This window comes from Scyliorhinus torazame, chromosome 14, assembly GCF_047496885.1.
Source record: "Scyliorhinus torazame isolate Kashiwa2021f chromosome 14, sScyTor2.1, whole genome shotgun sequence".
In the NCBI taxonomy this organism is placed as follows: Eukaryota; Metazoa; Chordata; class Chondrichthyes; order Carcharhiniformes; family Scyliorhinidae; genus Scyliorhinus; species Scyliorhinus torazame.
Window position 1 is genome coordinate 218,193,916 of NC_092720.1, and position 14,830 is coordinate 218,208,745.

The 14,830-nt window shown below is 55.5% G+C and overlaps 1 protein-coding gene across 1 annotated transcript in view; it reads right to left on the reverse strand.

Moving 5' to 3' along the window:
- The window catches only part of LOC140390516 (zinc-binding protein A33-like), a 36,731-nt gene extending 22,701 nt beyond the window's left edge, over positions 1-14,030 (reverse strand). Inside the window, exons 1-5 of the mRNA XM_072475685.1 lie at positions 13,303-14,030; positions 13,117-13,212; positions 12,790-13,023; positions 10,215-10,237; positions 10,002-10,117 (exon numbers count right to left, since the gene is read on the reverse strand). Of these exons, the coding sequence (XP_072331786.1) occupies positions 10,002-10,117; positions 10,215-10,237; positions 12,790-13,023; positions 13,117-13,212; positions 13,303-13,710 (877 nt within the window). The 5' untranslated portion in view covers positions 13,711-14,030. The remainder of the gene's footprint in view (positions 1-10,001; positions 10,118-10,214; positions 10,238-12,789; positions 13,024-13,116; positions 13,213-13,302) is intronic.
- Positions 14,031-14,830: the final 800 nt, after the last annotated feature.

Below are 14,830 nucleotides of genomic sequence, written 5' to 3' on the forward strand. Positions count from 1 at the left end.
CTCACTGGGGATCGGGGGGAGAGACTCACTGGAGATCGGGGGAGACTCACTGGGGATCGGGGGGGAGAGACTCACTGGGGATCGGGGGAGAGACTCACTGGGGATCGGGGGGGAGAGACTCACTGGGGATCGGGGAGAGACCCACTGGAGATCGGGGGAGAGACTCACTGGGGATCGTGGGGAGAGTATCACTGGGGATCGGGGGAGAGACTCACTGGGATGCGGGGGGAGAGTCTCACTGGGGATCGGGGGGAGACTCACTGGGGATCGGGGGAGACTCACTGGGGATCAGGGGGAGACTCACTGGGGATCGGGGAGTGACTCACTGGGGATCGTGGGGAGAGACTCACTGGGGATCGGGGGAGAGACTCACTGGGGATCGGGGAGAGACTCACTGGGGTTCGGGGGAGAGACTCACTGGGGATCGGGGAGAGACTCACTGGGGATCGGGGAGAGACTCACTGGGGATCGGGGGGAGACTCACTGGGGATCGGGGAGCGACTCACTGGGGATCAGGGGAGACTCACTGGGGATCGGGGGAGAGACTCACTGGGGATCAGGGGGAGACTCACGGGGGATCGGGGGAGACTCACTGGTGATCGGGGAGAGACTCACTGGGGATCGGGGGAGAGACTCACTGGGGATCGGGGAGAGACTCACTGGGGATCGGGGGAGAGACTCACTGGGGATCGGGGGAGAGACTCACTGGGGATCGGGGGAGACTCACTGGGGATCGGGTGAGAGACTCACTGGGGATCGGGGAGAGACTCACTGGGGATCGGGGGAGACTCACTGGTGATCGGGGAGAGACTCACTGGGGATCGGGGGAGAAACTCACTGGGGATCGGGGAGAGACTCACTAGGGATCGGGGAAGAGACTCACTGGCGATCGGGGAGGACTCACTGGGGATCGGGGAGAGTCACTGGGGATCGGGAGAGACTCACTGGGGATCAGGGGGAGACTCACTGGGGATCGGGGAGAGACTCACTGTGGATCGGGGAGAGACTCACTGTGGATCGGGGGGAGACTCACGGGGGATCGGGGGAGACTCACTGGGGATCGGGGGAGACTCACTGGGGATCAGGGGGAGACTCACTGGGGATCGGGGGGAGACTCACTGGGGATCGGAGGGAGACTCACTGGGGATCAGGGGGGACTCACTGGGGATCGGGGAGAGTCACTGGGGATCGGGGGAGACTCACTGGGGATCAGGGGGAGACTCACTGGGGATCGGGGAGACACTCACTGGGGATCGGGGATGGACTCACTGGGGATCGGGGGGAGAGACTCACTGGAGATCGGGGGGAGAGACTCACTGGAGATCGGGGGAGAGACTCACTGGGGATCGTGGGGAGAGTATCACTGGGGATCGGGGGAGAGACTCACTGGGATTCGGGGGGAGAGTCTCACTGGGGATCGGGGGGAGACTCACTGGGGATCGGGGGGGAGAGACTCACTGGGGATCGGGGGAGACTCACTGGGGATCGGGGGGAGAGACTCACTGGGGATCGGGGGAGACTCACTGGGGATCGTGGAGAGACTGGGGATCAGGGGAGAGTCACTGGGGATCAGGGGGGCGAGACTCACTGGGGATCGGGGGAGACTCACTGGGATCGGGGAGGAGACTCACTGGGGACTGGGGGGAGAGACGTACTGGGTTTCGGGGGGAGAGACTCACTGGGGATCGGGGGAGAGGCTCACTGGGGATCGGGGGAGAGGCTCACTAGGGATCGGGAGGGAGACTCACTGGGGATCGGGGGAGAGGCTCACTGGGGATCGGGAGGGAGACTCACTGGGGATAACGGGAGACTCACTGGGGATCGGTGGAGACACACTGGGGATCGGGGGAGAGACTCACTGAGGATCGGGGGGGAGAGACTCACTGGGGATCGGGGGGAGAGACTCACTGGAGATCGGGGGAGACTCACTGGGGATCGGGGGGGAGAGACTCACTGGGGATCGGGGGAGAGACTCACTGGGGATCGGGGGGGAGAGACTCACTGGGGATCGGGGAGAGACCCACTGGAGATCGGGGGAGAGACTCACTGGGGATCGTGGGGAGAGTATCACTGGGGATCGGGGGAGAGACTCACTGGGATGCGGGGGGAGAGTCTCACTGGGGATCGGGGGGAGACTCACTGGGGATCGGGGGGGAGAGACTCACTGGGGATCGGGGGAGACTCACTGGGGATCAGGGAGAGACTGGGGATCAGGGGAGAGTCACTGGGGAACAGGGGGGCGAATATCACTGGGGATCGGGGGAGAGACTCACTGGGATCGGGGAGGAGACTCACTGGGGACCGGGGGGAGAGACGTACTGGGTTTCGGGGGGAGAGACTCACTGGGGATCGGGGGAGAGGCTCACTGGGGATCGGGGGAGAGGCTCACTGGGGATCGGGGGAGAGGCTCACTGGGGATCGGGAGGGAGACTCACTGGGGATCGGGGGAGAGGCTCACTGGGGATCGGGAGGGAGACTCACTGGGGATAAAGGGAGACTCACTGGGGATCGGTGGAGACTCACTGGGGATCGGGGAGAGACTCACTGGGGATCGGGCGAGAGACTCACTGAGGATCGGGGGGGAGAGACTCTGGGGATCGGGGGGAGAGACTCACTGGAGATCGGGGGAGACTCACTGGGGATCAGGGAGGAGAGACTCACTGGGGATCGGGGGAGAGACTCACTGGGGATCGGGGGGGAGAGACTCACTGGGGATCGGGGAGAGACCCAATGGGGATCGGGGGGAGAGACTCACTGGGGATCGGGGGAGACTCACTGGTGATCGGGGGGAGAGACTCACTGGGTTTCGGAGGGGAAAGACTCACTGCGTTTCGGGGGAAGAGATTCACTCGGGATCGGGGGGGAGACTCACTGGGGATCGGGGGGAGCGACTCACTGGGGATCGGGGAGAGACTCACTGGGGACTGGGGGGAGAGACGTACTGGGTTTCGGGGGGAGAGACTCACTGGGGATCGGGGGAGAGGCTCACTGGGGATCGGGGGAGAGGCTCACTAGGGATCGGGAGGGAGACTCACTGGGGATCGGGGGAGAGGCTCACTGGGGATCGGGAGGGAGACTCACTGGGGATAACGGGAGACTCACTGGGGATCGGTGGAGACACACTGGGGATCGGGGGAGAGACTCACTGAGGATCGGGGGGGAGAGACTCACTGGGGATCGGGGGGAGAGACTCCCTGGAGATCGGGGGAGACTCACTGGGGATCGGGGGGGAGAGACTCACTGGGGATCGGGGGAGAGACTCACTGGGGATCGGGGGGGAGAGACTCACTGGGGATCGGGGAGAGACCCACTGGAGATCGGGGGAGAGACTCACTGGGGATCGTGGGGAGAGTATCACTGGGGATCGGGGGAGAGACTCACTGGGTGCGGGGGGAGAGTCTCACTGGGGATCGGGGGGAGACTCACTGGGGATCGGGGGAGACTCACTGGGGATCAGGGGGAGACTCACTGGGGATCGGGGAGTGACTCACTGGGGATCGTGGGGAGAGACTCACTGGGGATCGGGGGAGAGGCTCACTGGGGATCGGGGAGAGACTCACTGGGGTTCGGGGGAGAGACTCACTGGGGATCGGGGAGAGACTCACTGGGGATCGGGGAGAGACTCACTGGGGATCGGGGGGGAGACTCACTGGGGATCGGGGAGCGACTCACTGGGGATCAGGGGAGACTCACTGGGGATCGGGGGAGAGACTCACTGGGGATCAGGGGGAGACTCACGGGGGATCGGGGGAGACTCACTGGTGATCGGGGAGAGACTCACTGGGGATCGGGGGAGAGACTCACTGGGGATCGGGGAGAGACTCACTGGGGATCGGGGGAGAGACTCACTGGGGATCGGGGGAGAGACTCACTGGGGATCGGGGGAGACTCACTGGGGATCGGGTGAGAGACTCACTGGGGATCGGGGAGAGACTCACTGGGGATCGGGGGAGACTCACTGGTGATCGGGGAGAGACTCACTGGGGATCGGGGGAGAAACTCACTGGGGATCGGGGAGAGACTCACTAGGGATCGGGGAAGAGACTCACTGGCGATCGGGGAGGACTCACTGGGGATCGGGGAGAGTCACTGGGGATCGGGAGAGACTCACTGGGGATCAGGGGGAGACTCACTGGGGATCGGGGAGAGACTCACTGTGGATCGGGGAGAGACTCACTGTGGATCGGGGGGAGACTCACGGGGGATCGGGGGAGACTCACTGGGGATCGGGGGAGACTCACTGGGGATCAGGGGGAGACTCACTGGGGATCGGGGGGAGACTCACTGGGGATCGGAGGGAGACTCACTGGGGATCAGGGGGGACTCACTGGGGATCGGGGAGAGTCACTGGGGATCGGGGGAGACTCACTGGGGATCAGGGGGAGACTCACTGGGGATCGGGGAGACACTCACTGGGGATCGGGGATGGACTCACTGGGGATCGGGGGGAGAGACTCACTGGAGATCGGGGGGAGAGACTCACTGGAGATCGGGGGAGAGACTCACTGGGGATCGTGGGGAGAGTATCACTGGGGATCGGGGGAGAGACTCACTGGGATTCGGGGGGAGAGTCTCACTGGGGATCGGGGGGAGACTCACTGGGGATCGGTGGGGAGAGACTCACTGGGGATCGGGGAGACTCACTGGGGATCGGGGGGAGAGACTCACTGGGGATCGGGGGAGACTCACTGGGGATCGTGGAGAGACTGGGGATCAGGGGAGAGTCACTGGGGATCAGGGGGGCGAGACTCACTGGGGATCGGGGGAGAGACTCACTGGGATCGGGGAGGAGACTCACTGGGGACTGGGGGGAGAGACGTACTGGGTTTCGGGGGGAGAGACTCACTGGGGATCGGGGGAGAGGCTCACTGGGGATCGGGGGAGAGGCTCACTAGGGATCGGGAGGGAGACTCACTGGGGATCGGGGGAGAGGCTCACTGGGGATCGGGAGGGAGACTCACTGGGGATAACGGGAGACTCACTGGGGATCGGTGGAGACACACTGGGGATCGGGGGAGAGACTCACTGAGGATCGGGGGGGAGAGACTCACTGGGGATCGGGGGGAGAGACTCACTGGAGATCGGGGGAGACTCACTGGGGATCGGGGGGGAGAGACTCACTGGGGATCGGGGGAGAGACTCACTGGGGATCGGGGGGGAGAGACTCACTGGGGATCGGGGAGAGACCCACTGGAGATCGGGGGAGAGACTCACTGGGGATCGTGGGGAGAGTATCACTGGGGATCGGGGGAGAGACTCACTGGGATGCGGGGGGAGAGTCTCACTGGGGATCGGGGGGAGACTCACTGGGGATCGGGGGGGAGAGACTCACTGGGGATCGGGGGAGACTCACTGGGGATCGGGGAGAGACTGGGGATCAGGGGAGAGTCACTGGGGAACAGGGGGGCGAATATCACTGGGGATCGGGGGAGAGACTCACTGGGGATCGGGGGAGAGGCTCACTGGGGATCGGGGGAGAGGCTCACTGGGGATCGGGGGAGAGGCTCACTGGGGATCGGGAGGGAGACTCACTGGGGATCGGGGGAGAGGCTCACTGGGGATCGGGAGGGAGACTCACTGGGGATAAAGGGAGACTCACTGGGGATCGGTGGAGACTCACTGGGGATCGGGGGGAGAGACTCACTGGGGATCGGGGAGAGACTCACTGGGGATCGGGCGAGAGACTCACTGAGGATCGGGGGGGAGAGACTCTCTGGGGATCGGGGGGAGAGACTCACTGGAGATCGGGGGAGACTCACTGGGGATCAGGGAGGAGAGACTCACTGGGGATCGGGGGAGAGACTCACTGGGGATCGGGGGGGAGAGACTCACTGGGGATCGGGGAGAGACCCAATGGGGATCGGGGGGGAGACTCACTGGGGATCGGGGGAGACTCACTGGTGATCGGGGGGAGAGACTCACTGGGTTTCGGAGGGGAAAGACTCACTGCGTTTCGGGGGAAGAGATTCACTCGGGATCGGGGGGGAGACTCACTGGGGATCGGGGGAGCGACTCACTGGGGATCGGGGAGAGACTCACTGGGGATTGGGGGGACACACTGGGGATCGGGGGAGAGACTCTGTAGGGATCGGGGGAAACTTACTGGGGATCGGGGAGAGACCCACTGGGGATCAGGGGGAGACTCACTGGGGATCGGCAGGAGACTCGCTGGGGATCAGGGGGAGACTCACTGGGGATCGGGGGAGAGAATCACTGGGGATCGGGGGAGAGTCACTAGGGAACGGGGGAGACTCACTGGGGATCAGGGGGAAAGTCACTGGGGAACGGGCAGAGACTCACTGGGGATCGGGGAGAGACTCACTGGTGATCGGGGGAGAGTCACTGGGGATCGGGGGAGAGACTCACTGGGGATCGGGGGAGAGTCTCACTGGGGATCGGGGGAGAGACTCACTGGGGTTCATGGGGAGAGTCACTGGGGATCGGTAGGAGACTCGCTGGGGATCGGGGGGGAGACTCACTGGGGATCGGGGGAGAGAATCACTGGGGATCGGGGGAGAGTCACTGGGGATCGGGGTAGACTCACTGGGGATCAGGGGGAAAGTCACTGGGGAACGGGCAGAGACTCACTGGGGATCGGGGAGAGACTCACTGGTGATCGGGGGAGAGTCACTGGGGATCGGGGGAGAGACTCACTGGGGATCGGGGGAGAGTCTCACTGGGGATCGGGGGAGAGACTCACTGGGGTTCATGGGGAGAGTCACTGGGAATCGGGGGAGACTCACTGGGGATCGGGGGAAGAGACTCACTGGGGATCGGGGAGGGACTCACTGGATCGGGGGAAAGACTTACTGGGGATCGGGGGAGAGTCACTGGGGATCGGGAAGAGACTATGTGTGCGTGTGTGTAACTGTGTGTGTGTAACTATGTGTGTGTAACTGAGTGTGTAACTGTGTGTGTGTGTGTAACTGTGTGTCTGTGTGTGTGTGTAACTGTGTGTGTGTAACCGTGTGTGTGTGCGTATGTGGGGGGGTTTACTGTGTATGTGTGTGTGCAACTGTGTGTGTGTAACTGTGTGTAAGTGTGTGTGTGTGTGTAACTGTGTGTGTGAAACTGTGTGTGTGAATAACTGTGTGTGTGTGTGTGTGTAACTGTGTGGGTGTGTGTGTGTGAAACTGTGTGTGTGTGTAACTGTGTGCGTGTAACTGTGTGTGCGTTTGTGTGTAACTGTATATGTGTATAACTGTGTGTGTGCGTGTAACTGTGTGCGTGTAACTGTCTGTGTGTCCGTAACTGTGTGTATGTGTGTGTGTAACTGTGTGTAACTGTGTGTGTGTAACTGTGTGTGTGTGTAACTGCATGTGTGTAACTGTGTGTGTAACTGTGTGTAACTGTGTACGTGTGTGTAACTGTGTGTGTGGGTGTGTGTAACTGTGTGTGTGTAACTGTGCGTGAAACTGTGTGTGTGCGTAACTGTGTGTGTGTGTAACTGTGTGTGTGTAACTGTGTGTGTTACTGTGTGTGTGTAACTGTGTGTGTGTCGGTGTGTGTGTGTAACTGCGTGTGTGTTGGTGTGCGTGTAACTGTGTGTGTGTAACTGTGTGCATGTGTGTGTAACTGTGCGTGTGTAACTGTGTGTGTGTGTAACTTTGTGTGTAACTGTGTGTGTGTAACTGTGTGTGTCTAACTGTGTGTGTAACTGTGTGTGTGTAACTGTGTGCATGTAACTGTGTGTGTAACTGTGTGTGTGTGTCTGTAACTGTGTGTGTGTGTCTGTAACTGTGTGTGTGTGTAACTGTGTGTGTGTAAAACTGTGTGTGTGTGTAACTGTGTGTGTGTGTAACTGTGTGTGTGTGTGTGTGTAAAACTGTGTGTGTGTAACTGTGTGTGTGTGTAACTGTGTGTGTGTGTGTAACTGTGTGTGTAACTGTGTGTGTGTGTGTGTGTGTGTAACTGCGTGTGTGGGGTGTGGGTGACATCATCAAAATAAACTAATCTCTTCACAAATTTAGATGAAGATCTCAACACCGAGATATTTCCGTTCTGCTCCGTGGAAACAAATATGGGGGATTCTCCGCTTCACGGCACCGGAAGTGCTATCAGGCGGAGAATCGGGCGTAATGCACAAATCGAGGTTTGTGCCCGGCACTGATTCCGACGCCAGGCTCCAGTCCCTCCCTGGCGGTGAAATCAAAGTTTGTGCCCTGCAGCGGGCCCATGTCACACCCTCATTTACATAGATTTAAATCTAATCAGCGGATTGGACACAGTATGCTCCGCCCTTCCACGATGCTCCGCCCCTCTCAGGCAGAAGTCACGAGGGTGTGAATTAGTGCAAGTATTTACAAACGGGGACTGGGCTCCATGGCTGCTGAGGGGCAGAGAGAGGGGAAAAACCCTCAATAATTGTGGGACTTGCTGGGGGGCTGCCTGGGCCGGGGGGCAGACTTGGTGACAGGTCTGTGCACTCGGGGTGTCCCCCTCGGGATCGGGGTGGCCTGGCTCAGACCCCCATTGCTGCAGTCTGGGTTTTAAACACACCCCTTTGGTGCTACTCACAGGCCCCTGGCTGCTCACTCTGCTGACTGCTCACTGTGTCCTGGAAATGTTCACAGAGCCTCTGGTCATTTGGGAGCCACCCAGGCCGCCCCTCTGGAAAGCCTCAGACCCCGGCTGAGCCATCACCGGGATGGGCGTGGCCAAGCTCAATCAGTGACACACCAGGTGCTGCCACTCCTCAGTTCACTCATCAGAAGCTCAGCCCCACTGCAGGGGAAGCAGGGGAATAGCAGAGCTCACCCCAAACAAAGCACACAGGCACCCAGGTGGCCCTGTGTGGGGAATGTATAGTGCTAATAATTCACCAGTGCATTTGTATCATGTTCTGCTGTTGTGTTATGTTGTTAACACTGTGGGCTCCACCTATGGGCCATTGTGTGGCTTCACCCACAGGGGGATATGTTGGGGCATGTACGGGCTCTGCCCATGGCTCCTCCCCTTGAAAGGAAGTATAAAGAGCAGCTGACCTGCAGGCGGTTTCCACTATTGTTCCAGTCGCAGGCAGTCACTGTTCTAAGCTGATTAAAACCACGGTTTACTTCTCCTCGTGTCTTTGAGTGAATTGATGGTCGCATCACACTGCTAGCTGACAAGGGCACTGCCAGGCTGTCACTGCCAATGTGCCAAGCTGCCATTTTCTGTGTGCTGGTGATCGGGCTGGGGGTGTCCAGCGTGTGTGTTGCGGGGGGAGCTGGGGACCCTCCCAAAGTGAGTTGGTGCTTGGGAGGGGGGGGTGTCGGGGTGGCGTCGGTGGCCTGGGAGATCGGGATATCATTTTAAAATGGCGTCCCGATCTCTCGCTGCACTGAGGAGTTCGGACGAGCGGAGCTCCTCACTGCACAAAACGGGGCGATGAGCGGCCTCGGCCCCGCGTTCCCCACAGGCACCTTACCCAACGTGGGGGGCGTTTTATCGCCGTGTGTTTCTCGGCACTGCGAGCGCCGGGAAACACACGGTTAAATACGATCACTCTGGGATTTTCGGGGAGGAAAGGTTCAGCTGGGAATGGCGGAGTTTCCACTTGCTGAAGTTTGTAAAGTATCGATGGGTTCTGGAGACAGAGCTTCATCTGAGAGTTCCTGTATTGGTGATGTTTGGGGAGCTGACAGTTTCAGCTGACCGAGCTGAGAATGATGTTTAGAAAGTGGATTAGGTGCATGAATCAGACTTTAATTCCAATCAGGACCATTTTTATCCTCATTTCTTTATAACAAAGCTCTTAAACATTCTCTCTGCCGACGGATTCTCCGTTGCGCCGGCAGCGCTCCCACGCCCGAGGGTTTCCCGGCGGTGTGGGGTGGCCACAATGGGCAATCCCATTGGCAGGTGGCGGAGACGGAGAATCCCGCTGCCGGTGAGGGCCGCTGCCCAGGAAAAGGGGGCTGGCGGACCGGAGAATCCCGCCCGGTGTCTTTGATATTTATATGGATAATGATTGAAATATAAGATATAAATCAGGACAGAGGAACTTATCTGAGTTTTACCAGGGTTAATGACATCCAGCATTTCTCTCCACATTGAGAACTGTACAAGGCTGTTGTATTTTCCGATGGACAGGACACCATCTGCTAGTGACAGCTTTTTACCCTCATCGCTAATCCTGTAAATATTAAAGAGTTGATTATAAATTGACCATAAACACTTTGCTGAGTAATTTTACCAACTTGCCCTGAGTTTCAGTAAAGTTCATGTCCTACCTCCTCTTCCGAGATGCTTCCTCCTGAAATAAACAAAACACAAATCTGAGTTGACAGAGACGGACTGTCTATATCCAGAAAGCAGAAATGACCCTCACATTGTTACAAGCTGCTGAGAATTGTCAATTCCCATTGCTGCAGACATGGAATAGAAAGAGGATGTTACACAAAGGATATTGAAGCACAGGAGAAAGTATCAAAAAGATTGACAGCAACTGAGAGGCTTTAGCTAACAGCAAAGATTGATCAACTTTACTGTAGAAAAGAGAAGACCTGATAGAGATCTTTCAAATGATGAAAGGGGTCGGGTTTGATAGATTCAGTGAAGATGTTTACACTGTAGAGAATCCAGAAATAGGGATAGAAACATAATATATGTCATGATATAGTAGCACGGTAGCACAAGTGGCTAGCACTGTGGCGTCACAGCGCCAGGGTCCCAGGTTCGATTCCCCACTGGGTCACTAACTGTGCGGAGTCTGCACGATCTCCCCGTGTCTGCGTGGGTTTCCTCTGGGTGCTCCGGTTTCCTCCCACAGTCCAAAGACGTGCAGGTTAGGTGGATTGGCCATGCTAAATTGCCCTTAGTGTCCAAAAAGGTTTGGAGGGTTGTTGGGTTATGGGATTAGAGTGGAAGTGAGGGCTTAAGTGGGTCGGTGCAGACTCGATGGGCCGAATGGCCTCCTTCTGCACAGTATGTTCTATGATATGCAAACATGCAGCTAATGAACACATAGAATTTGGACACGACCAATGAGCAGTCAGGACACTGAGGGGTGGTATCTCACTATAAAAGGGATGAGGCACTCACACCCCTCCTCTTTCCACAGACCAACATCTACAGAGTGAGACAGGGTGTATCCTCAGCATCACACCCCAGCACGTGGCTTAGAGCAAGGCTGGTTCAGTTAGACTGAGTTACTACATTTAGATTAGCAGAGAGTCGAACTCATTGAGAACTGTGCTAATAGTTCAATAAAACACATTGAACTCACTTCAAAGTTTGGAGCAACTTTTACTCAAAACTGCATCAAGTGGCAGCTTGTGTTCTTCCAAATTACATAACACAACCATAAAGTTACAAATAAATCCAATCGGGAGTTCAGGAGAAACTTCTTTGCCGGGAGAGTGATGGGAATGTGGAACTCACTATCACACGGGGTGGAATTTACTCCAGTCTGTCACAGCAGCGAGCATGGTGTCCGGACACAGGGAATCACACGAGAGGACACGGCTCAGTCTGTCGATGGCAGGAAAACCTCCCGGGACTAAGTCAGAGTCGGGAAGGGGTCAATGCACCGGACTAGCGACAGGAAGTTAATTAGTCTCATTAATGAGTCTGTGAAACCAGTTTAAACCTGATTCCAACATCATTAATTGCTGCTTTTTCAATTCAGTTTAAACCCTATGGGTTGGATTTTATGAGGATCCCACTTCCCGTAATCGGGAACGCCGCGACCCTGGGATTGAAAATGACTGTGTAAAGAGATTGAAAGGTGCTGAGCACTGACCCTCCAGCAGGATGGCTTCAGGAAATGTGTTTGTGATATTCCGATAAGAATCATCATTAAAAGGACAAGATCCAAGGGTCTGGCACTGCAGCCAAGAAGGAGGGTCAAGAACGGTCAACCTGGCTCCCGGGCCTACAATTCACACCAGAAGGAGCAGCCGGGTGGGGAATTGCAATTTATCAGCCAAATCCGAGGGGGATTGGGGCTGAGGATTTAAAATAACTTCAGTGTAACATCCAAATCCGGGGGGGATTTTTAATAAGTTGTGGTGATTTGTGTGTTTATGTGGAAGCCGAGGTTAAATTGTGGAGGGATTTAAATTGGAAAACCAATTAAATGCTGTGTGATGTTATTTACACTATTTACAGCTCTTTGTATTCGGGTGTTGGGAGTGTTTTCACTAAACAACAAGTTTGTGGTTGAGCCAATCCCCGTGTCTGTGTAATTTTGTTCTTTACGAAATCCTCAAGTCGAGAACCATCAGTCAGAGGAAACGGGAGCGTGAACCTCTTACAGTCCCTCAATCAGGTACACAGTGCAACTGAACAAGGGCATTCCCGCTACATCCTCAATCCCACCCCCTCTCCCCCCACCCCCTCCCAGAATCCCACCAGTAATCCCAACAGGGTTTGATTTTCAGGCTTCCCGTATTGTGAGACCCCTGCTCATTGCTGGGGGAATACCAGTGACAGCAGGATGAGAACATTCATGGCCCTGTTAAGGGGCTGAATTGGTTACAGGAAGGCTGTCCCACAAGACTTACCACCACAGACTTAATCTGTGTAGAGATGGAAAGACAACAGAAACTCCACAGTGTCATTCCCCATGTCCCCTTCCACTCACCCCACACCCTGACTAAATGTACCCTGGGGGGAACAACATTAAATTCCACCCACCCAGGGAAAGCCAGGGATACATTTAAGGAGAAGCTGGATAAACACATGAGGGAGAAAGGAACAGAAGGATATATTGACAGGGAAATGAAGTAGGATGGGAGGAGGCTCGTGTGGATCATGTTGTGACTGTGAACTTTCACTGAACTAAACTGAAATATAATCCCTCACCTTCAGAAATCTCACTCCGTCTTTTTGTTCCAACTGGTTTTCCAACTTTGAGAGTTTCTCCTGAATAGAATTTAAATTCTCCTGAATTTCACAAAGATTTTCCTCCATTGTTTTTAGAATTTTTTCCTCTTCTTCCCTGAGATCTCGGATGAAACGCTGCTCCTTCTCAGTGAGAATCTGGTGCATTTTAGTGAACTCGGATGTGATGTGGCTCTGCAGACTGACCGACTGTTTCTACAAGAAGAAACATTAAAAATAATATGTTTCTGTAATAAAAACAACAAAATAATGAATTAAATTTGGAAGCTCAGCAAAGGGAGACTTTACCTTAATTTGGGAAATCTTCTGTTTCTGCTGCTGCTCCATTTCTAGAACCGTCGATTTCTTCTCTGTGAGAGAATAGAAGGAAGATTTCACCCCATCCTGGGATTGGGAGAGAAAATCAGAAAATAAAAGTGTTAGATCCTGAAAATGTGATCAGACAATCAGGGGATCAAATCCGTTCCCTTTTACCTTGTAGATTTCAACAGCTTCTACCATCGGCAGAAAGTTGTGAGATTTGTGTTTCCGCGAATCTCTACAAATCAGACAGATCAATTTCTTGTCAGTTTCACAAAACAGCTTCAGTTCTTCCTGATGTTCCTCACAGTGAAGTTTACTTTCCTTCTCTTTCCCATTCAGCTTTAATTTTCGAGCTTTCTCAGACAGATTCACTAAGATCCGATTGGCTCTGAGGTTTTTTTCTGGAAACTCCTGTCTACATTCCGGGCAGGAGTTTATCTCCTTTTCCCAACACTGGGTGATACAGGAGCGGCAGAAGTTGTGTCCACACTCCAGTGAAACCGGATCAGTGAAGAAATCAAGACAAATGGAACAAATTAAATCCTCGGACAAACTTTCTTCCTGCTCTCTGGAAGCCATGTTCACACTCAGCACTTCCTGATTCAAACCACTTTCAGTTTCAATGTTCCTGCTCCGCTACTGAACATATTCAGTTCAGTAATTCCCTCATGATGTTCACTGCAATACTCAAGGAATTCACCTGAGGAAGGAGCAGTGCTCCGACAGCGAGCAATTCGAAACAAACCTGTTGGACTTTAACCTGGTGTCAGACGTCTTACTGTGCCCACCCCAGTCCAATGCCGGCATCTCCACATCAAGGAATTATTGTTATTTGCTGCTCTCGGTCCTGCCCACTTTGAGAGCTGGAGACAAAACCCGGAGCAGAATCAAGAGTAAACAGGATTAGAGGGAGCAACAGGGAATAATTGAACCCAGGCGATGGGAGTGAAGGTCTGTTGGTGGTGGGGGTGGGTGGAGAGAGGATGGGAGGAGGTGGGGATTGTGTCCTGTGAGTGACTGGCAGCCTGCTGCTCTCCTTCATATACTTCTGTCTCAAAGCAGCCCCAGGCACGGATGGTCAAGTTGTGTTTTACTTTGTGGGAAACACAAACTGAAACATATTGTCCAGCTCCTCCTGACCTGTCCCTTTACGTAAACCCAGCCTGACTCCAACTCAAGTTAGATGTTTGGTATTTATTTGTTATGAATTTTGACTGAAACTTATATCACTGTGAAAATGAAGATTTTTTGATAAAAATCAGTTTTGGAGAATTACAAGGTTGTCTGAAATTTTTCCAAGAATAATATTTGATTTAAAAGCGAGTCTGATATAGAGCGCACCTCACGAGGGCGAGGATGAGCCGATTTTTTGAAGGAGTAGAGGCTGTGTGTGAGCGTTGCGGGGGGGGGGGGGCCGCGAATCACATTCAGATGTTTTGGTCCTGTCCAAAGCTAGGGGAGTACTGGAAGAAGGTGTTTAGGGTCATTTCCAAGGTGGTGCGTGTGAAACTGGACCCGGGTCCCCAGGAGGCCATATTCGGGGTGTCGGACCAGCCAGGGTTGGAAACGGGTGCGGAGGCAGATATCATAGCCTTCGCCTCGTTGATCGCCCAAAGGCGGATCCTGCTGGGGTGGAGAGCATCCTCTCCAGCCAGTGATCTAGCGTGGCGGGGGGACCTGTTGGAATACTTGACCCTTG